Raw genomic sequence first — 21,883 nt, 5'->3', positions numbered from 1 at the left:
ATAGGAAGATCAGAGATAGGACATTACACCATGGAATTGAAATACTTTATAATCTGAACTTGACTGAAATGCTTGCTTGACCTGAAATTGACCTTGAAATAAAAGGAACAGCTAAACCTTAATAGATCAAAAACTACCACACAAAGCCTGCATTGCCAAGAACAAGTTAGAGCCACAGTGATTTATTAATCTCAGCTTTTCAATACATGGATTAACTTAACAAAACAGCCAATTTACTAATAGATCTTTCTGTTTCTTTTTAGGTGTAATTTTTCTTAGGGAAGAAATGTACACAGAAAAAAATTCCTGGAAAATTTAATGAACATTGGTTCATTAAAACAATAGTGTCTGGGCGGGTAATTCTTGTGGCTCAGGAGGCCCAGATCTGAGGATCGTGGTAGGAAACCAGCCCTGGCAGGAAAGTCTGTGAGAGCTTTATCTCAAATTAATAGTCAAAATTCCAAAAATGAAGCTGTGATTCAAGTGGTAAAGCGCCAACCTTGAGCAAAGTAGCTAAGGGACAGTGCCCTCTCCCTGAATTCAACTCCTAATATTGGCACAAGAAAACAACAGTAGTGTTTTGATTATTATGAAAACAATAGTGTTTAGATAGAGGCTACATTCCAGAGACTGTAACAAGTTGTATTGCAAAAATGTATAATTAGGATAAGGATTATTCTCAATCAGTATTCAGTACAGGTAAGCATTCCCCTGTGCCTAATATGTAAGTATGCTTGAAGTAGTATGTTTGATTTTCTGTGGTTCACTGTCATTATGCAGGTCCTTTAAGGTCTATAATGAAAGACCTGCATTCCGATGACAATGAGGAGGAATCAGATGAGGCAGAGGATAATGACAATGACTCTGAAATGGAAAGACCTGTGAATAGAGGGGGAAGTCGGAGTCGCAGGTAAATGTCTTGGAGAGAGGTTCTGACATCTGGTACAATCACAAAAAAATGTGCCACATCAGAAGCAAAGGCAATAAATAGTCTTATTCAAGTGAAATTGGGGTGTCTTCGCATGCTTAACACTTACCTTTACAGGAAACTATCTTTCCTTTTATCAAAACAGGAAGGTTTTCCCCCCTCTAAAACCTTTATAGAAGAAGCCAGATTAGAAGTCCTTGTTATCTGCAAATATATCCCATGTGACATATTCATTTGGAGAGTTTGTGTAGACCTGGTGCTGCAGGTCATCTCAGAATGTGAAGAAATGTGTTTTCTGTTTGTCGTTAGAAATACATAATTGGCCCCAGTGAATTCTGTGTGTGACCTAATTAAACTAGGATCACCTGTGTGTGTTTTCTAGCAAATAAGCTCCTTTTAAGTGGGCTGACAATTAGGTTCCTTAAGTAGCTTTAATGCTGTGAGGCATAATTTCACATTATAAGATGGTAATTCATGTCACTTATAATTAATAGTCAACTTGAAATTGCCTTGAGGATTTCATTTCTTTATCATGAGCAAAACAAATAGGCGTGCTTAATTTAATGTGTTTTAAGTAGAAAAATGTGAATCTACTTGAACTTAAAATCCAATTACATTTATAACATATTACAATAAATCTTCCCCATTATCCATTACTGTGTAGATGGCCCTGGAATATTTAAAATAATGCACTTTTAACACAAATTGGACATACTCCATGCTCTCTTCAATGACAATTCCTCAGTGTCATCTGAGAAAGCCCTCCATAGGTCTAAGTCCTTTCAGATCCCTTGGTGACTCTACCTTATGGGTGTATTCCTTTTACAAGACTATAGCCCAGGCCTGCATCTGACAAACAGCAACTGGTAGGGCAGAAAGATCTAAAAATGAACTGCAACATAGAGTTAAGGACTTTCTTAAATCACCAAAAGGTTGATCACTGGCTGCTTTCCAATTTAGTTGATGAAACACACACACACACACACACACACACACACACACACACGTGCGCGTGTGCGGTACATTTTCCCGTTATTGTTTAGAAAACTGTAGATATTCTATGATCAGCTGTTGTCTAGTCTCCTCTCTGCCATTTCCAAGTCAGTCAGTGTGGGTCAGGTCATACATGTTTTATCTTGAGTATAGTGTGGACATATTGTTGGGGACTCTTCATTTCTCTTCCTGACATATGCTGTGAGCACAGAAGCATTTGATCTTCCACGTACTTGTGAAGCTTCAACTGTTTAATCAGTTTAAATACTCAGCCTTCCACTTCAGTAAAGAAGCATCTGAACGCAGCGCTTCAACCGAACACTTCATTACTGTAATTTAGTTAAGAAAAACAAGTTCCATCCATTTTTTTTTTGCTAAAAGGATGTCATAGTATAGCCTTTTCCTTTCCTATCTTGTATCTTATCTATCTGAATACATAATAGAGCTAGCATATGATTGCCTATTCATAGTGAAAGGAAACCTAGACTCGGATTTCTAAAGCATTTTCTTTCTCTGAGAAGAATATTATATTAGGCTACTGTATAACCAGCAAGAAGGAGCAAACAGGAAAGGGGTGGTATACATCAGGCAGAGTGGAAAAAAGCAACATCTCCTCTTTGGTTAAAAGAACATATGACTTCATTCTGCAGAGGAAAAAATATGTAGAGGAGGAGGTGGTATTTTTATTGTTTTTTTTCTCTCTCACTGGTTTTCCTTTATTTTTAAAATGTCTCTTATTGTAAAGATATTGTACAGAAGGGTTACAGTTACATGAGTAAGGTAAAGAGTCCATTTCCTACAGAGCATTGTTACCCCCTCCTTTGTTTTCCCCTACCTTCCCTCTCCACTTGCCTACCTCCCCTACATCTCCCTCCTCCCCCACCCCAAGTTGTAAAGTTAAGCACAATTATCCTGAACATACTGTTTTTTTTTTTTTTTGCACTGCTGGAATATATTCCCAATGAAGTTACAGTATACCAGTGTTCAGAACTAGAGATGGCTTTGAATCATGACACAGTAGATATGATTAGTTGAAGTTCTGGAATGTTGGGCTTAATACATCTTGGGTTTGAATCCTGGTGCCTCTGTTTTTACTTTTGCGAGTTTGGGTGAGTGACTAGGTCACAGTGTATTGCTGGCCAGCTGGAAATCACTAAAAGAGAAACAGCAGGTATAGCACTAAACATGGATCCAAATATAAATTCTGGTGTCCTGCATCTTGTATATACATTTTTCTAATTTGGGGAGTGAAAGGGAAATAACAAAATGCTGAAATGACAGTATAGGTTGCCCCATTGTAACAATGGGATGTACAAGACACTATGTTGAAAATGAACTTTACAAATTGGGGCGGGGAGGAGTTGGGGAGGTGGGAGGGAAGGGATGGTAGGGGAAAAACAAAGGAGGAGGTAACAATGGTCGATAAGAAATGTACTCATTACCTTACTCTTGTAACTGTAACCCCTCTGTACAGTATCTTTACAATAAAAAATATATTAAAGAAACCAATATATGTTAGTGATTGTGAGTTACAGCCAACTTTTCAATGACTGTTGTTTGGATTCCTTGCTTTTTGGGGGGATATCCAATGGATATTTCAAGTCTCTTGTTTGTAGTGATGCTTATGACTTTTCTCTGTTTCTCTTCAGAGTTAGCTTGAGTGATGGCAGTGACAGTGAGAGCAGTTCTGCCTCTTCACCCCTCCATCATGAACCTCCACCACCATTATTAAAAACCAACAACAACCAGGTAAATTGTGCAGTTTGCACTTCTCAAGACTCTGCAGAACTGGGTATATTCCACTGTCACACAGCATACAAACTTTTTACCTCCCAATTTAAAACAGTCCCTCTCAATACTAAATAAATGGGAATCCAAAACCTTAAAGAATAAACACATAAAGTAGAAGAACTTCTGCTGTCCAGAAAAATAAGTATGCTCCATCAAATGGTGAATTAAGTGCAGGAAGGGATTGGGATGGAAATGCTGTCCATTCACTCCTGATTGCTGTGTGTTCTATCCCCCAGCAGTAAATGAGTGACCTAATTAGAAGCAATATGACTGGTGAGTTAGTTTAAAAGCTGGCTCTTGCCCAGGCATTGGTGGCTCACACCTGTGATCCTAGCTACTCAAGAGGCTGAGATCTGAGGATCATGGTTCAAAACCAACTCAGGTAGAAAAGTCGAATTATCTTCAATTAACTACCAGAAAACTGGAAGTGGCCCTGTGGCTTAAAGTGGTAGAGTGCTACCCTTGAGTAAAAGAACCTTAGGGACATTGCCTGGGCCCTGAGTTCAAGCCTCACAACCCACCAAAAAAAAACTTCTTTTTGGCTCTTTGCTTTATTACTGGTGTTTTGCTAATGGAAAACTAACTTATTCTGTATCTGTTTCTTCATCTGTAAATGATATTAACATTTACCTTGCAAGTTATTGGGAGGATAACAATATATGTAGATACTATGAGGCAGTACATGACACCTCCGTATATGTTTATTATTAGATACCCAACCTCAGTTTTCTCATCCAAGAAAAAAAGGATCATCAGTGGGATTATAAGGAATAGTTAATAAAACAGAAAATAGTGTCCACTCTCATTGATAATCAACTCAGAATATAGTTATTTGTATAAAGTCTGAATAGAACTTTGAAAGCTATGAAGAGCTTTTGTTAAACATATGGATAAGATTGGAATTATTTCTATTACTAAAATAAATGGTTTTCAAGTATCCTGAATACTGTAAAATCTCATTGTGTGTTAAATTGATATTCATTATTGCAAGTTATGCTTACCCTTTTGTTTAATCAGATTTCCTGTGACCTCTACCATAATTGTTTAATTCAGGTTACCATATGACTGTTTACCTGAGAATTTAAAAAACATAGTTTTTATAAAATTGGTCTGTTTCCTAAGTGTTTTACGATTTTAAAATACCTTGTCCTTGAATTTGTGATCTTGGCTTTAGTTGGAAAAAGCTATTTTACAAGCTGAAAACATCTTTTTCACATTTTGTGTAAAGTATAAGCAGATATGTTTATTTATTTTTTATTTATTAAAAAAATTTTATTGTGAAAATACTGTACAAAGGGGTTACACTTACATGGGCAAGGTAATGAGAATATTTCTTATCAAGCATTGTAGCCTCCTCCTTTGTTTCCCCTTTCCATCTCTTCCCCCCCCCCCCCCCCCCCCCCCCCCCCCCTCTCCCAGCCAAAGTTGTAAAGTTTGTTTTTCCGACATAACGTCTTGTACATCTCATTGTTGCAATGGGTCCACCTGTATCCCTATTTAAACAAGCAGAGATCTTAAAATCATATATTTCTTAGTTACAATGTTGGCTTGCAACTTAAATCCTCCATTGTTAAGTAGGAAAGGTACTTTTTTAATCTGCCTACCAAAACTAAACTAAAAGATCCAGGTTGTCCATCTGGAGAAGGTAAAAAATTACCTAGCCAGGTATTCATGGTTCATGCCTGTAATCCTAGCTACTCAGAACCCTGAGACCTGATGATTAGAGGTTTGAAGCCAGCCCAGGCAGAAAAGTCTGTAAGATTCCATCTCCAGTTAACCAGCAAAAATGCCAAAATGGAAACATGGTACAAGTGGTAGAGCACCAGCTAGGAGAAAAAAGCCCAGTCAGAGCATAAGGTCCCAAGTTTAAGTCATGGTACCTCTTTGGAAGCGGGAGAGGGAGGGAGGAAAGATGGGAAGGAAGAAAGGAAAAGAGAAAAGAAGGAAGGAAGTAATTACTTTATTTGATTAAATAGCATACCAATTATTTTTTTGGCATGCTTATTCAACAAATGTGTAAGTACTACTTACATATCACATATCAATCTACCAGTAGTACTTGATTACATGTCACTTCTTTCATGCACCTGTAGGCGTAATAATAAAGTCCATATGCACTCACAGTGTTGCATCAGTATGATGCTATTTCTTTAAATCAATGTTCAGGAACATTAAAAGTAATAAATACAAGTATATTCTCTATGCTGTGGAGTGTACGATTTTCTTAAAGACCTAAAAGTCATTTATATTTAACTCAGAAATACATTTGTAGTATTATATTTGAGTGGCAGTGGGAGGAGTACTCGTGGTGGTACAGAGCATGTCTGAAATTTCACATCCAAGAAAGTGGATAGCAACATACTGAGATGGCCCTAATTATGACATGGGAAGACCTAGTTTCTTTCTCCAGTGCTTCTTGCCTATTGTGTTAGTTCACGTTCCATTGCTGACCAAATACTCTAGGAAAAACTTAAAGGAGGAAATAGTTTCTGCTATACCTCTTGTCACTTGACTCTCTTCTTTCTGGACCAGAGGTGGGAAGAACATCATGGTGGGGACCATGTGGTAGAACAAAGTGTGGCTCATTCCAAGTGGATATGAAAACAGAGAGAAGGGATTGGGACAAGATATAGCTCCCAAAGTAGCTTCAACTAGGTCACACTAGCTCACTTTCTATCACCTCCCAATTTCCCAGCAAATTAAAACCCATCAGTATATTAATACATCAATGAAGTCAGAGCCCTTATAATCCAATCACTTCTTGGAAACCTCACCTCTGAACAGTGTTTCATTAAGAACTCAGACTTCAGCACATGAACCTTTGGGAAACAGTCCACCTATAAACCATAACAACTATTTCTCTGTCCACAAAATGATCGTGCAAGATTTAGTTAAACATGGGGCACACTTGAACTGCCTTTTACCTTCTTATAAGTCTTCCATGGACTTAGGAAAAGGTAAAGTATTAATTGAGTCAAATATTGTCTAAGTACTGGAAAAAAAAATGAACAGAGGGCCACATACCAAGAAAGCAAGTAATTAGCCTGAGTATTGTTACTCAAAAAAGGTATCAGAAAGTTCATCTGCTGAATAATTGAGATTCATTCCTCACAAAAGAATACAGAAAAATAATAACCTTGAAAATGTGATTCTCAAGCTGTATCTTCTGATTAAGGACAAGTGCTACTAAACATAATTACTCCATTTTCAGAGATTGCCAAATCTATCAGTGGTTTATCTCAGTCTGGGTGGCTCTATTTCCCTCAATACAGCTTAATGGGGAATAATGAAGAGTATTTTACCAGTTTAACCAGAGATGACTTTTTTTTAAAAAAACCTTAAATCCTGTTTGTGTGAATTTGAAACAAAACAACCAGGTCTTTCTTAGCCAGGAGTATGGCAGGGAGAGAGTGAATGGATTTGAAGGAAGGAAGTGTTCCATTGGACTCAAGTTAATATTCAGAATATTATAAATCACCTATCAGCCTGCCGGGCATGTTGAATTAAATTCAAAAGAGTCTATCCAGTTAAACTGGTTTGAAATAAGCCTGTGGAAGACAAGGTGTTATACTTTTATATTCTGGAGTCGTTTCCCTAAAGATAAGAAATGATCATAAATAAAACAATTGTCTTCAACATGGCTCAGCTCTCTCAGAATGAGGTTTTGACAAAGCTGTTTATTTTGGAGCAGGGAGAGATCAAAGAAGGAAGATTAACTGAGCCCCGTCTGGGCAGCCACTCAGTAACTGGAGGCGGGTCACTGACACCCGGAGCTTTTGTTCCGGCCACCAGAGCCTCAGAAGAAAGAAACTCGGATTTCAATGTGTTTTGCCCTTCTGTGCTGTAGCACTTATGGAATGTGTGGGGTGGGACTTACGCGCCCAAACGTTCTATTTTCTGCTTTGAAGGGAAGGTTACAGGACTCTCTAAACCTAGTTTGCAGAGTTCCATTGCAAACATAGCAGTTCCAGACACTCAGATAACCAGAGCACAAATGAGAGTGGGGGATGGGGCTATAGGAGGGGCTGGATGGGATGGGAACAAAATTCAGTTCTCTAATACACCAGGCAGACAGGAACTGTGTTTTTACTCCTGCCTGAAATCTCAGCAGATTGTCTCCACAGCACCCAGCCCAGTGTCTGAGTTGGCCAGGAGTGCCATCTACTGACCTACTTACTCCTATGTCTCTGAGCACTGATTTTCCCCTTGAGGGGGAAAACAACAATAGAGGAGGGGAAATACTGCATGTAGGACTAGTTGGTTTCCTTTACAGTGGAGCATATTAAGAATGATTGTCTTGTCTCTGCTGCTCAATAATTTCCTTGTGTGGCCCAGAAAATTGTATGTTAAGCTAGCTCAGTCAAACTAGTTATCTTAATATTAAAGAAATGAGTGTGAATCTCTGGAAAGACTATTGAAAGCATACTTCTTTATCCATCACACATTGTTCTCAATTCGAAGAGAAATATTTCCATTTAGGGGTATTTCCAGAATGTCCTGATTCTATCCTAACAAGTAAAGTACATAACTACTAGTATAACATTGTAAAGCTAAATGGGAATCTGGGCATTATCTTGTTCATGTCTCTCATTGTCATCTATTGAGGCCCAAAAATGTTAAGTGATAGGGCTAGGGACCCAACCCTATGATCTACAATTTCAAATTAAAAGGGGGTACAGTCTTAAAATTTTCTGTGTGTTATGAAATGAGGTAGACTGAACAAAGCTGTGATTGAATTAGGGCAGGGAACAGTGAATGGAAGAATAGGATAAATACGAGACTTCTTAAAGTAAATTCTTTATTTGTCATCTCCTTAATATCAGTCTTTGATTATAACGACTCAGCAATGAGGTTATAAAAAGGCAAAATGCTTTGCTCTTTGTGTTTATATACATTTGTAAAAATTCATCATAAATGAATTTAAAAATTCACTTGGTTCTTTTCTTGGTTCATCTGAGGACCATTTTAGAGTATTTCCCTCAGAAGTCTTGATTTGGAATATCATGTTTAATAAGTCATAATTTTATCCTTATTAATCAGAAACATAACTCCCTACCAAATCTTCTGAGTGGTATACAGAACTACTGTTCATAAGTTAAATTGCAATTGGCTCAGTAAAAAGGAAAGTCACTTGGAGTATTACTTTGCATAATTATATCACATTAAAATGATGACCTTTTTCTTCAGAAAGTGATTGTCAGAAGACAATCTTGTTTCTCTTTCTGGAGTTAGATAATCTCAGATTGGAGCATCCAGGTAACGAATGGCCACCTTCAGTCCCAAAGTTTTATCACCTCAGTAGATACGAATAACTTCAGAATGTAAAAGACAGGTATTACAGAAGGCATTTAGGGACTTGTTTGTTGTTGTTGTTGATTTTTTAAAAAATCATCTGTAGCTCACTGAGCACAGGTAGTTATGCCAAAATGGCAGAATGAACAGGAAAACATTTTTTCCAACAAGGACTATCATCTCAGAAGAACAGCTGCCATACATATGAATAGAGAGTTTTCACCAATGAAAAGCAGCCTTGGAAGCTGAGATGCACTTCCTTATTGTCAACTATTTTTTAAGGTGCTGCTTTTCTGGCTCAGCATTTCATAAATAAACAGTCCATTTTCCCATTAAAAATAAGATTATAAGAGAAGAAAGGGTATAGAAATGCTAGGCAGAAAACAGATTTGTTATCCAACATTTCATTCAGTGAGTGTCTTTGGTTATGTGGGTGGCAAGCTAGCAGGTTCTTGAAATAAAATTTAACACAGTGTTTTCTTTGATCCCTAGATCCTTGAAGTGAAAAGCCCAATAAAGCAAAGCAAATCAGATAAGCAAATAAAGAATGGCGAGTGTGACAAGGTAAGTTTCCATTTTATTCCTGTGAGTGCTGCAGCACTGAGGAGTCTTGCCTTGTTTTTCTGTATTATCCATATTGGCTCTCTTTCCATCTTCATTGGAAGGGCACGAGATGCCCAGTGACAACACTTCATTCATCCCTGCCCCTTGCAGTTCATTTTCCATGTCTTGCTTTTATATGAGGCTGGCCTTCTGCTACCATTTCCCATGGCATCTACATTGCCAAAGGTTTCAGTCATATCCAGTTGTGGGAGTATGACAAAGGTTGTGGTCAAACTAGTGGGTTAAGCAATCACAGGTGGAAGTGAGCAAACCATCTAAATCCCAGGGCAGTATCTGTAGGACATCAGCCACCTGATAGGGGCAGGGCCTGCAAGAGCAAGACAGACCTCGTCAATGCTTCAAGAATCTTCCCTTTGCCTTATTTAAAATAATCCTGGAAGCACCCACCTAATTATGCTAACAAGACCTCACTCATCTGAGCACATAGAGGGAGAGATGCCTCTCTGCCCTGACAGTGGTGTTCTTTAAATCAGATGCTAATTTGCAAAGTTGTCTGTCTTTTCTTTGTACTCTCCATCCCCCACCCCCACCCCCGTTGTTAAGCCCCTCCACACGGTACCAGGGTTTAAATTTAGAACCTCACATTTGGTTCACGGCTTGCTTGGCTGGTGCTCTAACACTTGAGTCATGCTTCTAGCCCAGCCCTTTTTTTTGCTGTTTATTGGAATCTTTTTAACTGCTCTGCCTGGGCTGGCTTCAAACCTTGGTCAAGTTTGAGCCACTGGCAACTGGTATGTTTTTATAAGATATTATTGTATTCTTTGGTTACTTGCTAGCTTTGTTTACTAGCAGTGTTTGGTATGATGTGGAAGGTTTTTTTTTCCCTTTCATTAAGAATTTTTCCTAAGCCGGGTGCTGGTGGCTCATGCCTGTAATCCTAGCTACTCAGGAGGCTGAGATTGAGGATCACGATTCAAAGCCAACACAGGCAAGAAAGTCTGTGAGACTCTAATCTCCAATAAACCACTAGAAAACTGGAAGTGGTGCTGTGGCTCAAGCGGTAGAGTGCTCTCCTTGAGCTGAAGAGTGCAAGGACAGCACCCAAACGCAGAGTTCAAGTCCTTTGACCGACAAAAAAAAAAAAAAAGAATTTTCTTAACATAATTAGAAATGTGCATTGATACTTTCATGTTCAAACTTAGGCTCTTTTCTTTGTCAAAGGCCTTCTGAGAATTAAAAAATATAAATTAAAAAATCAAAGTAAACCTATGATAATGTGTTCACTGAATTTTCCCATATGCCTTGAGGAGGTCTTGTTGGGGGAAGGTAGGTATACTCGCTTGAATTTTGTTGAGAGCAAATCAGAGAGAATTTCTTCTCTTCCTCATTTTCAAGCTGGTTTGCTCTAAGGTAAAGGTTAAGGTTGAGCCCATAGACTAGGTTAGCAAGGGTCTGTGGACACTGAATCCACACAGTTTGGGGATTAACAGAATCATGACCCACCAGCTGCTGATTGTACTTATTAACTACTTCTTAAAGCACTTCTTTTGTGGATACTCTTGTCTTTCAGGCGTACCTAGATGAGTTGGTAGAGCTTCACAGAAGGTTAATGACACTGAGGGAAAGACACATTCTGCAACAGGTGAGAAATGCTAAAAAGCACAACTTTTTCAGGAAACCTCCAGGCCTAGTCTATCCTGGGGGAGTGTGGTGAAACTTGGAGGACACCCAATCAGAGTGGGCTCATACTGGGAGAGGATTCTCATTTCTGAGGCCATCCAGAAGTCCACTTTGAAGCTCTGGTGAGTCTCTCCCTCCCTCATTTCTGTACTCTGGGAGGTGATACTGTAATGCACAAACCTTTGGGACTGGCCTTCTGGTTTCATGGGAAATCAGTGATAAGGATTCGAGTCAAGTGTTGTAAACATTTGTGATTCAGTTTAGTAACCTTTTGCCAATACTATTCTAAGAAAAATAAATATTTTCTTCATTTCCCTTATCTTGTACACTGTACAGTCTATTATTATGAACGTGACTGTAATGCCAGTAGAGTGAGACAACTTCTGTTATATCAATGTGATGTTTTGAGAAGATAAGAGTGGACTTTAGTTTCTCTACAGTTGTAGTACATACTTTATTGCATGGATGGTAGCTATTGATAAAATGTTTCTTTAATACCCAAGAAGACTGTGTGTTCCAAATTCCAGGGTAGTTTGTAGATTGTTTCATTTTAATTTTTTTTTTACTCCTGTCAAATGACTTAAAACTAGTACTTAATCTATCTCAGCTGTCTGTGAATTATTTTAAAAGTTGACATTTATATTCTGTATACATTTTTGTTTCAGTATATAAGTGCATACTCTCAAATTTGTTAAATTGCCCTCCTGGTCTGATAAGATTTTAATCCCTCCTAGTCTTTTGAAAAAAAAAAAGAGATGGATTACAGACCTATGATTCTTTTTTTTTTTTAATGTACAAGACTTTATTTTAACTACATGCTTGTTCATACATAAACACAGCTACATGGAGGCCTAAGACCAGTGATTTTTAATTGTGGATGTTTTCCAGGTCTTGCATTTTCTTTTAACTGAGTATGAGTAGGCGAGGCGAGTAAGATTTGAATAGCTCAACCTAAGTCATCTTTCCAGGTTTAGTTATCCCTCAGTACCAGCAGGGCAGTGGTTCCCTGTGGATACCAAATCCCAGGATGCTCAACTTCCTTATAATAAAATGGCATACCACTGGCATATAACCTATAAATAGCCTGCTATTCTTTAAATCACCTGTAGGTTACTTATAATTCCTAATACAATACAAATGCTTTGGAAATTATTGTTTTACTGTATTGGTTAAATAATATTGACCAAAAAATAATCTGTACATGTTCAGTAGAGATTCAGAATTTTCCCACTGTAGAGCAGTTCTCCAATGTAGCCATTAATGCCCAATCTAGGCCTCAGTTGCGGTCTCATCCGAGTGAGGCAGGTACTTGGGCAGGATTGTGATACTATTACAGAGAAAGCACAGTCAGCTATTCAAGGATAGTAGGCCACTGGGTAGGGTCTTACCTTGGGATGTCATTGGTATTTCTAATTTAATGTTGTCCTTTGTTTTGACCTTGGGAAAAAACACTGTGAGAGGAGGTGCTTACTTCAGAATTCCATCCAAGTGGATTATTTTAGTATTCTAGAGGGAGAGAGTAATATCTATGAATTTTTAACCTGGCATAAAGGCACTCCAGGGCACAAAGCATTTCACCCTAATTGCATTCCCAGGCCGGTTGAAAGCTCTGAGTCTTTGGCCTTTTGCCTTATAATGCAGCTGAGGCTTGTGATTATGATACCATGATGCATGTCCTGTCACGGTTTACTGCTTAATTAATTCCTATTGTAAAACATTGTACTATTGAGGACTAATGTTATTCTCCACCTAGAGGGCTGCTCATCTCATGAAATGCATTCCACAAAGTCTACATGCATTCTCCCCAACAAGATCAAACACCTGAAGCCAAATTTCTGATGGGTCCAGGATGACATCCTTGGCCTCTTCCTGTTAAATACATCTCTATGCCAAAATTTGGTTTGACCAATTTATTTGGCTCACACAAACTGGTTAATAGAGCTCTTTTACTCTGAGGGGATTGCTGTCTGAGCTCTCAGTATCTAATGAGCAAAAAAAGCATTGGATTAGGAGAGACTTTATGTTCCTAAGTCATTTTTCAATAGGGTAAAAATAGATTGGAACAAAGCAGGAAAAGTAAGTTTCTAGAACTGATTAATAATTTGATTTCTCTTTTTAAACCGCATGATCCATATTGATTTGCAAAGCAGATTTGAGCATTTCTAACTTCTCCAGAAAGTCATCTATCACCTGGATTTGTATCCTACTCTGGAAGAAAAAAAATATCTGTGAAAAACAAAGGCTTTCATAGAGGACAATTTGTCACTGGTGATTCTTGCCATTATTCTTTTTAAGAATTATCTTCAGGGATTGAGAAATGCATGGTATCCTGAAGTATTCCCCCTGACAACACAGAGAACCCTTCTGGAGAAGAGTTCTGCTCAAAATGATTTCCTTCATCCTGGGAAATTACCTGTCATGCCATAGCATTTCTGTACACTGGAGTCTGATGGCCTGCCTCCTAACTCAGAGAAGCATACAATTTCCTGAGATAGCAGGGTTTCCTCATCCACAAGCAAAACACATAAGTGCTCCAGACCTATTCTACTCTAGGTGGAAGCAGTCAAAGCCACACTTGTTCATGACTTCTCTGGAAAGAACTCTGCTGGTATTTTAAAATATGATCGGACTAAAAATAATGCCTTTAACTTTTTGTATCATGAGAAACAAAGCTTGCCAGAGTGAGCCACAGATTTAACAAGCACAGCTTACTCTGTTAAAAGAAAAACAAAACAAAACAGCCGCCTATGTGGCACCCCCTAAAAGGTTGATGTGGCAGGAAATAATCCATCGCAAATGTTTTCACAGCAACCATCATATGAAGAATGAGTTAAACAGTGTACACACACTACTTTTCCCATTACCTGTGTGTATCCTGTGTCTTTGCATGCTTTTCTTCCCTGTAGTGGTTCAGACTTCTATTATTATTTCACAGGGCATTATGATTGCACCATGATGCAGCATTATGACTCCAAAGTAAAGCCACACTACATCAGCAGAGAGGGTCTTCCTTTAAAAAGGCCAAGTGCAGTCGGAAGAGGATTAGCAGGTGTTTTTAGGCTTTGTGGCCTGTGTCTTTGGAATGAAGCATGTAATGTGTTTCTGATTCTCAAGCTATCAGGATTCCTGGAAAGAAATGTGCAATTATTTTTCTTTATGGGGCCTTTACTTAATTGAGGACATGGTACATGCTCTAATAACTCAAACCATGGCTGTTGTTCCCTTCGGCAAATAGTCCCCAAGTCCCCAAATGCCGCCACTAGTATTCCTTTAAGTCAGTATCTGCGTCCTTGATGCAGTATTATAGACTTCTATAAAAATGCAAGGCTCATTTCAACCGATTTATGAAATTATAGATCTTCTCTATATTTGTATGTGTGTGTGTGTGTGTGTGTGTGTGTGTGTGTGTGTGTGGCTGTAAGCAGGGAGGGGTCTGCTGGTGATGTGGGTTGCTGGCTTATGAACCCTCAAAACCCTTAAGGTGGAACCTGAGATGACCAACTCAATTTCCTAGTGGCAGAAGTGTTTATTTGCTTTAAAATTAAGTGGCTTTTTCTTTCTTTTCTTTTTCTTTTTCCTTTTTGCTAGAAGCAGTTTCTGTTGCCAGGTTTTCTATTTATTAAGTAATGAGTGAGAGGCAATGATATTAAGTCAGAGAAAGCTATTTTCCAAAAAGGTTATATTCCCTGTTATTTTAAAGGAAAAATGTAGGGCCTCTGCTTCTGTTATCCCCACATGGCAGTTTTAGCCCATTATTTCAGCTGTTTGTCTTCCTTCATTCTTCTCCTGCCAGCTTGCCTTGCTCCTCAATGCTTTTGTCATAATTATTTTAAAACTTTTTTTCAGGTAAGCCTTTTTAGAGTTTCAGTTTTTACATTTCTCTTGCTTCATTTGTTTTAGTGTTATGAAATAACTAACATCATTAAAAGCTGGAGGAAAAAGAATCTGGTTGGATAATCTGTAGTTTGTAAGCAATATTTATTTGCCATATCTTATTTGGTTTTCTGACGTCCTTGTGTGATAAGTAGACCATGTAGCATTATCCTCATTTTACAGATGAGGAGATTGAGGCCCAGATGCTATGATGCTCCAATATTGTTCAGACAGAGAACAAAGTCAGGATTTGATATGCAAATTCTGGAGTCCTTATTCTGACTGCTTTGTCATGTACCTACTAGCAGCTGACTAGTTTCTGATCTATTTGGTATCTGTCTCCATTGCTTAAATTTGAAAATAAAGCAGCTCTTAGGATGCTATTGGTTACCATCTTGGAATTTGCACCAAGCCTATACTTTTTCTACATAAAATAGCAGAAATCTCAATATTAAACATATAATGTATTAATATATTATATAACATATATTAAATATATTAAATTTATGACTGCCATGAAAGGTTTGTATATGTGTATTTGTGTCTCAGTGGATGTAGATGTATGTGATGGCTTATTCAAAATTCTCAAACAATTTACTAAAGCAAATTAGTATTCATTTTAGGTCTTTTAGTGTTTGATAAATGATGATGATTGTAGATGAATTACATAGTTTTAACTGTAATTGATCAAATCTCTTCTAGTAATCTCTTGAAAGATATAAAAGAACCCAGAATCCAGCAGTTGAAGCAAGGAAGGTTGCCTCCTCCTTCCTTTTAAACATACAGCAGTAGGTCTGATGATAAGGCACCCTCAGTCAGTTTTATAACTTAAAGCAACCATTGAGGACACAGACTCTTATTTCTACTCAGTTATCTTTTGTATGTTTCACTCACTGCCTTGAAGGTAAGATACCTACCAATCATCCAAGCATTACATTCATTACAGACAGAAGGAAAAGCAGACCATGTTCAAAAGACATGTAGTCATTGTTAAACCTTTTGAACAAATTTCCTACAATCCCAGTGACTTCTGACAAGCAACATAGTATCTGTATAGTGCTGCAAATGTATCTGAGAAGCAAGTATTTGAATTGGGTATGTGGCCATTCTCTGGAAATCAGGTTTCTGTTGGTAAAGAAAAAGGGGCAAATACCCCATAGAATGGGAGATTTATACCACCTATATATCAGACAAGGGTCTAATAATCCAGAATATACTTAGAGCTAAAAAAATCCTCAAAAATGAAACCTTCACAGAAACAAGTATATTAATAAATGAGCAAATGACTTAAAGAAAGATTTCCTAAGGAAGAAGTAAAAATGGCCAATAGACATATGAAGAAATGCCATCTCTAGCCATAAAGGAAATTCTAATCAAAACAACATTGAGATTCCACCTTACCCCAGTTAGAATAGCCACTATCAAAAAAACAAACAGCAAATGCTGGCAAGGATGTGGCTAACAGGGAACGCTAATACACTGTTAGTAGGAATGTAAGTTTGTTCAACTACTCTGGAAAGCATTATGGAAGTTCCTCAAAAATCTAAAGTTAGAACTACCCTATAGCCCAGAAAATTGATTCCTGGGCATTTATCCCATAGAATGCAAACAAGGTTACAATAAAGCCACCAATACAATCATGTTCATTTCAGCAGTATTCATCATAGACAAGATATGGAATCATATCTTGTCTGGAATATCATATCTGGAATCAGCCCAGATGCTCCTCAGTGGATAAATGGATCTGTGGTACATGTACACAATGGAATTTTACTCATCCATTAGAAGCAATGATATTGTACCATTTGTAAGAAAATGGAAAGACTTGCAAAAAATTACAGTAAGAGAAGTAAGCAGACCCAGAGACACAGAGGTTGCATGGTTTCCCTCACTTGTAGTAGGTAGAATAAGTAAACAGATTGGGGAATGCAAGTGGAGACTCAAATAGTATAATTTTTTAGAAAGACTAGCCCAACAAAATTATAAGTATCAACAAATGGGTGCATGCAAGACTGGGGTGGGACCAAAGGGAGTGGAATAGAAAAATTAAGGGAGGAAGGGTGAGAAGGCAGTCAGTAATTCATTGTATTTGCCACAAAATTGAGGACAGTAAGGGAAAGGGTGAATCAAAGGGGGATAAAAAGGTTAAAGGGAGTGACAAGGTCAAGGTTTATTGTATTCATTAACTGCTTTATTAAATGGCACCTCCTTTGTACAACTAAAAGATAATAAAAAACTTTTTTAAAGGAATTAGTGCATATTAAGATAGTTTGCATTGTCATGATTCTACAATTGGAGTAACTTGTTTTACTATTAAAGCTATAGTTATATCTCAAAAATAGTTTAAAAATTGGATAAAGCAATAACAGCTCAATCTGGAATTGTACAGTTAGTTGGACTGAGGCTTAATTTGTATTTAATCTTCTGTAGAAGTTAAGAATTAGGATCATATTTTCTATTTATAGCTATCGACACCCAGAATAACTTAACACATGTTTTGAGAAAAACTAATTGTAAAAAGAGGAAGATTAAAATTTCAGCTCTGCAATTTTTCAACCTGACGTTAGGTAACCTAAAACTTCATTGAATAAATCATAAACTAGATAGTTACAGTTAATATTTAATGTAGCTGAACTACAGGGAATCAGAAGTGAGTGGTAGAAAAGGGAAACAGAGGTAAAGAAAAAAAGCGGAAGTTTGCCTACTATCTGTAGTGACACTGTTTTCTTGCCCTGTCCTTCCCCTCTCACAATGCTCACTAAAATTGGTCCCTATCCCTTTTCTATACACAGTACTCCCTCTAAAATTGCTGCCCAGTCGCAACATCTACTTCTGGGAAGCAGAATGATAGTTTACATAGTAAAAGACTCTCAAACCAATAGCCACATCCTCCTCTTAACACTGAAAATTTCAGGCATGTTCTCCTGCAATAAGGCACCTCTAATCACCACTGCCAACATGCCACTTCTGTAGTTTGGAGTCAATACAGTAAGAAATAAAGTGTCACACTTTGTTTTTCTTATCTCTCCCCAAATACCCAGGGCAATAACTGAGCACAACTAAAAATAATAAATATATGTTCTCTTTCATTTCTGATTAGTATAACATGTGGCTGGATGAATTTTTACAAAGTGAACATGTAATCAGCACCCAAAATGAACAACAAAATACTGCCAGCACCCAAAAGCCTAGAACCCTTCCAAACAGTTCTTGGGATCTTTAGGTGGACTGTAGATGGTTTTTGTATTTTTCTTTTGGGATTTCTATGCTTTCAAAAACGTTAATTCAGTAGGCCCACTTTATTCACAGATTTATTACATGTAGTTTTAACCAAGCACAGTAAAGTAAAAAACAAAAAAAATTACACATAAAAAGAACTTTCAAAACAAAAAAAAAACATTTAAATTGTGCATATGTGACTTAACTCACTTGATGTGGAGAAAGCTGTCAGTTCCACATTGTTGCCACGTTTGTTTAAAAAAATGGTCTGAGCTGCTAAGTGGTTGCCTGCCCTTTGTTGTGTGAGAATCTACCACCCCCAAAACAGTCAACACACAAAATAAGGTAAGAGTGAATATGTTTAAGTGAAAAAGTGAAATATTTAGGTATGTTGAAAGGTGGCATGGCATGTGTTTGGTGGAAGATGAGCAATTTCATGAGGAAAAAATGAGTCAAGGATTCACAGTGTAGAACTGAACTCTGCACCCTGAACAGTCACGATTTTTCCTCTGTAGTCTCTGAATTGTATACTCACGGGTACAATCAGAAAGAAAAAGGTATTATTATTTGTATATATTTGTTTCTCTTAAAATAGAATTTCGTTATTTTTTCCCAGTGTTTTCTTATACCTACTAAATCATCATTTACATTGACTCAGTAATTATTAAAGGGGTCTTGACATTTTTATCTCCCCTTACTCACCTACCCACATAGAATAATGAGAGGATATAAAAATAAGAGATCTACAAAATGAGCTAAGCAACTCAATGGAACTGATGGGAGGGAGGGAATGAGGGAACAGCTGATGCTATGCAAAACGAAAGAAATGTACAGATCACCTGATGTGGAAGAAATAACTATTGGCAAAGCTCATAGAACTCAAACTTTCTAGATCACGATAGACAATTTGCCCCATGAAAGTTAGAATGTGTTTGTGACTTTAACTAAGCATCACTATCCCACAATACTGTGAAATTATGTAATCAATCACAGTAAAGAATTTGCAAAAAAAATAATAAGTGATCTATTCTCTGAGAACTTTTTGAAGGTTTAATATATGCGTCTGACTAAAAAAATTGGCAATGATAGTTTGGTGCAGTTGGTGATGTAGGACTTATCTACTGTAAATACCAGTTTTTAACACTTGGTTCCACATTTAGGCCCCTCCAACTCTTTTTGCCTTATTGTCTCCAAACTGTCCAGTGTCTATTGCTTATTGACCATATGTTCTTTACTTTCTCAGATTGTGAACCTCATAGAAGAGACTGGACACTTTCATATCACAAACACAACATTTGATTTTGATCTTTGCTCACTGGACAAAACTACAGTCCGTAAACTACAGAGTTACTTAGAAACATCTGGAACATCCTGAGGATACAACTGGATGCATCAAAAACTATTGTCGTTGTTTTTTTTTTTTGGGTTGTGATTTTTTTTTGTTGTTGTTTATATGAAAACACTCAGAATGATGCAACCAAAAGGGAAAAAAATAAAAATCAAACAACCTTCAGCTTTATTTTTCTTTAAAGCCAGTCATCATCTCTTGATAAAGGAGAGGTTACGCAAACCAGCCTCAGCGGACCACTCTTCTCTCCAAGGAAATCCCCGGGAAGAGTTAGCCTGGATAGCCTTGAAAACAAAACAAAGCAAACACAACACAAGAAACTTAAAGAATGTGTATGGTATCATGTATTTCTCTCTCTTTCTCTCTCTCTCTGTGGTGGTTCATTCCACAGGATGAATGCATATTCAACACACTGCCTTATTACATAACTGATCTATTTATTATTGCATACAGATATTCTGAAGTTGTTGAGGGAATGAACCACCAGACATTAAAAGTACTTGGTCCCACGGATGCTCTTTCAGTGCAGCACCCTTCCAAGCCCAGTGACCTTACTTGTATATCGTGCCACTTTCCACCAACTTTTTCCAAGTCCTTTAACTTGTTGCAGTCTGTATTTTCCACCTTCGTTTTTCCAGTTCCAAGACACAAATTACCAACTGGGGGAGGGGATGGGGTGGTGACCAAATAGCCACCTTGATTTTCTTCCTTGGGATCTTTTTTCCTCAAGGTTGGGGCCCATGTTATGATCTTGGACCATGGTAGAGAATTCACCAGATAGGATCATATGAATTAATATCTAGCCTTAGTCAATAAACCAGTAGGACTTCTAACAAATGCGCATCTGCAATGTCCTGAATCTAGCCCTATTGAGCTGACATCAACATTCTTGTGTCTGTTTTACTGTTACAAGATAAGTTGAACATGGAAGTAAAGGCATTCCACAGGATCATCACATTTTTTTAAAAAAAAAACTTTGATCCTGTTTTCTAAATTAACTGTAGAAATGCTTAATTTGGATTTCTATTAGTGAGAGTCTCAGCTCTTTTCAGCTGTCAGTGTGGTACTCGTTTTTTCCATAAAACCAAGGATCACAGACTAGTTTGTTCACATGCAGGTCTTTTAGACTTTATATTTGGAAGTTAAGATCTTTCTTTGGGGGAAATTCTTGGTTATTCTGCCATAACAGACTATGTATTAAATTGTAGATTCAGTGCTTCGTTACCTGTTTGTCACTTGCCGATGTTTTCAGAAGGATTTCCTTTATGGGCGAAAGTACAGATGGTTGGGGAGGGGGGAGATGTTGGTTCTTGTTGTACCCTTGTTTTGAAACTAGAAATCTGTCCTGTGGCATGCAAAAGAAAGTGAATTATTTTTAAAAGAAAACAAGGTCCTTTTGGTGTCATTATTATATAATCTCTGTAAGCATAGGAATGAAAAATAAGAACAATTCACCGTTCAAGTTGCTCAGCTGAAAAGATAAGAAATGAAGAAATACTTCTGGATCCAAAGGTTCGTCACTGGATCAGCCTTAAGAAAGTCTCTACGTGTGCTAACAGACCAATTACCCCCCCTCCCACCTTGTTTGTTCCCATGCCAATGCCGTTCTTTCATTCAGAGATTAACCTAGTGTCTATTCAGAAAATGGTCTCTCCAGACCCATTCTTTCAGGCAGTAATGTAAATGCAGTGATAATGGAGTGACTCCTGCATTTTTAAAAGGGGATTTTTTTACACTGTTTCTTTCTATCCAAAGAAACTATTTTTTTCCTTTAAAATACAATACAGCCATGCTTCTTGTAAATCACTTCTCTAAAGTGTCCTCCCAGAAGACATGGACTTTTTTCCAAGAATGTTAAGATTCCTCATAATGATTGGCATGAACCATACTTGAAGCATTTGTTGTGTAGTCCACTTCTTGGTGTGCAATTACAGAGCTACTTTCCAGTCATGTTGGACAGTACGTGACTGATGCATTGTGTGGTTTTAGTTGTGTTTTGTTTATAACTTTACAGGTGAAAGGGGAGGGGGATGTTTATATGGAAATGTTTTCAAATTTCAAAAATCCTTGAAAACTTCTAATGTGAATGAACCCACATATTCTCATTAAACCAGACATGAATGCGGTTTAACTCATACATATGTAACTTAACTACAAATGAACATATGTAGTTTGGGATATTTGTATTGTATAAC

General features: G+C 37.5%; 1 protein-coding gene across 1 annotated transcript in view; it reads left to right on the top strand.

The window, feature by feature from the left end:
- The window catches only part of Mllt3 (myeloid/lymphoid or mixed-lineage leukemia; translocated to, 3), a 278,452-nt gene extending 256,937 nt beyond the window's left edge, over nt 1-21,515 (top strand). The window contains exons 6-10 of the mRNA XM_013020763.1: nt 781-910; nt 3,571-3,670; nt 9,497-9,568; nt 11,139-11,210; nt 19,584-21,515. Of these exons, the coding sequence (XP_012876217.1) occupies nt 781-910; nt 3,571-3,670; nt 9,497-9,568; nt 11,139-11,210; nt 19,584-19,715 (506 nt within the window). The 3' untranslated portion in view covers nt 19,716-21,515. The remainder of the gene's footprint in view (nt 1-780; nt 911-3,570; nt 3,671-9,496; nt 9,569-11,138; nt 11,211-19,583) is intronic.
- The last annotated feature ends 368 nt before the right edge of the window (nt 21,516-21,883 follow it).

Source organism: Dipodomys ordii, unplaced genomic scaffold, assembly GCF_000151885.1.
Source record: "Dipodomys ordii isolate 6190 unplaced genomic scaffold, Dord_2.0 Scaffold53, whole genome shotgun sequence".
NCBI lineage: Eukaryota > Metazoa > Chordata > Mammalia > Rodentia > Heteromyidae > Dipodomys > Dipodomys ordii.
This window is presented reverse-complemented; position numbering and strand designations above follow the sequence as displayed.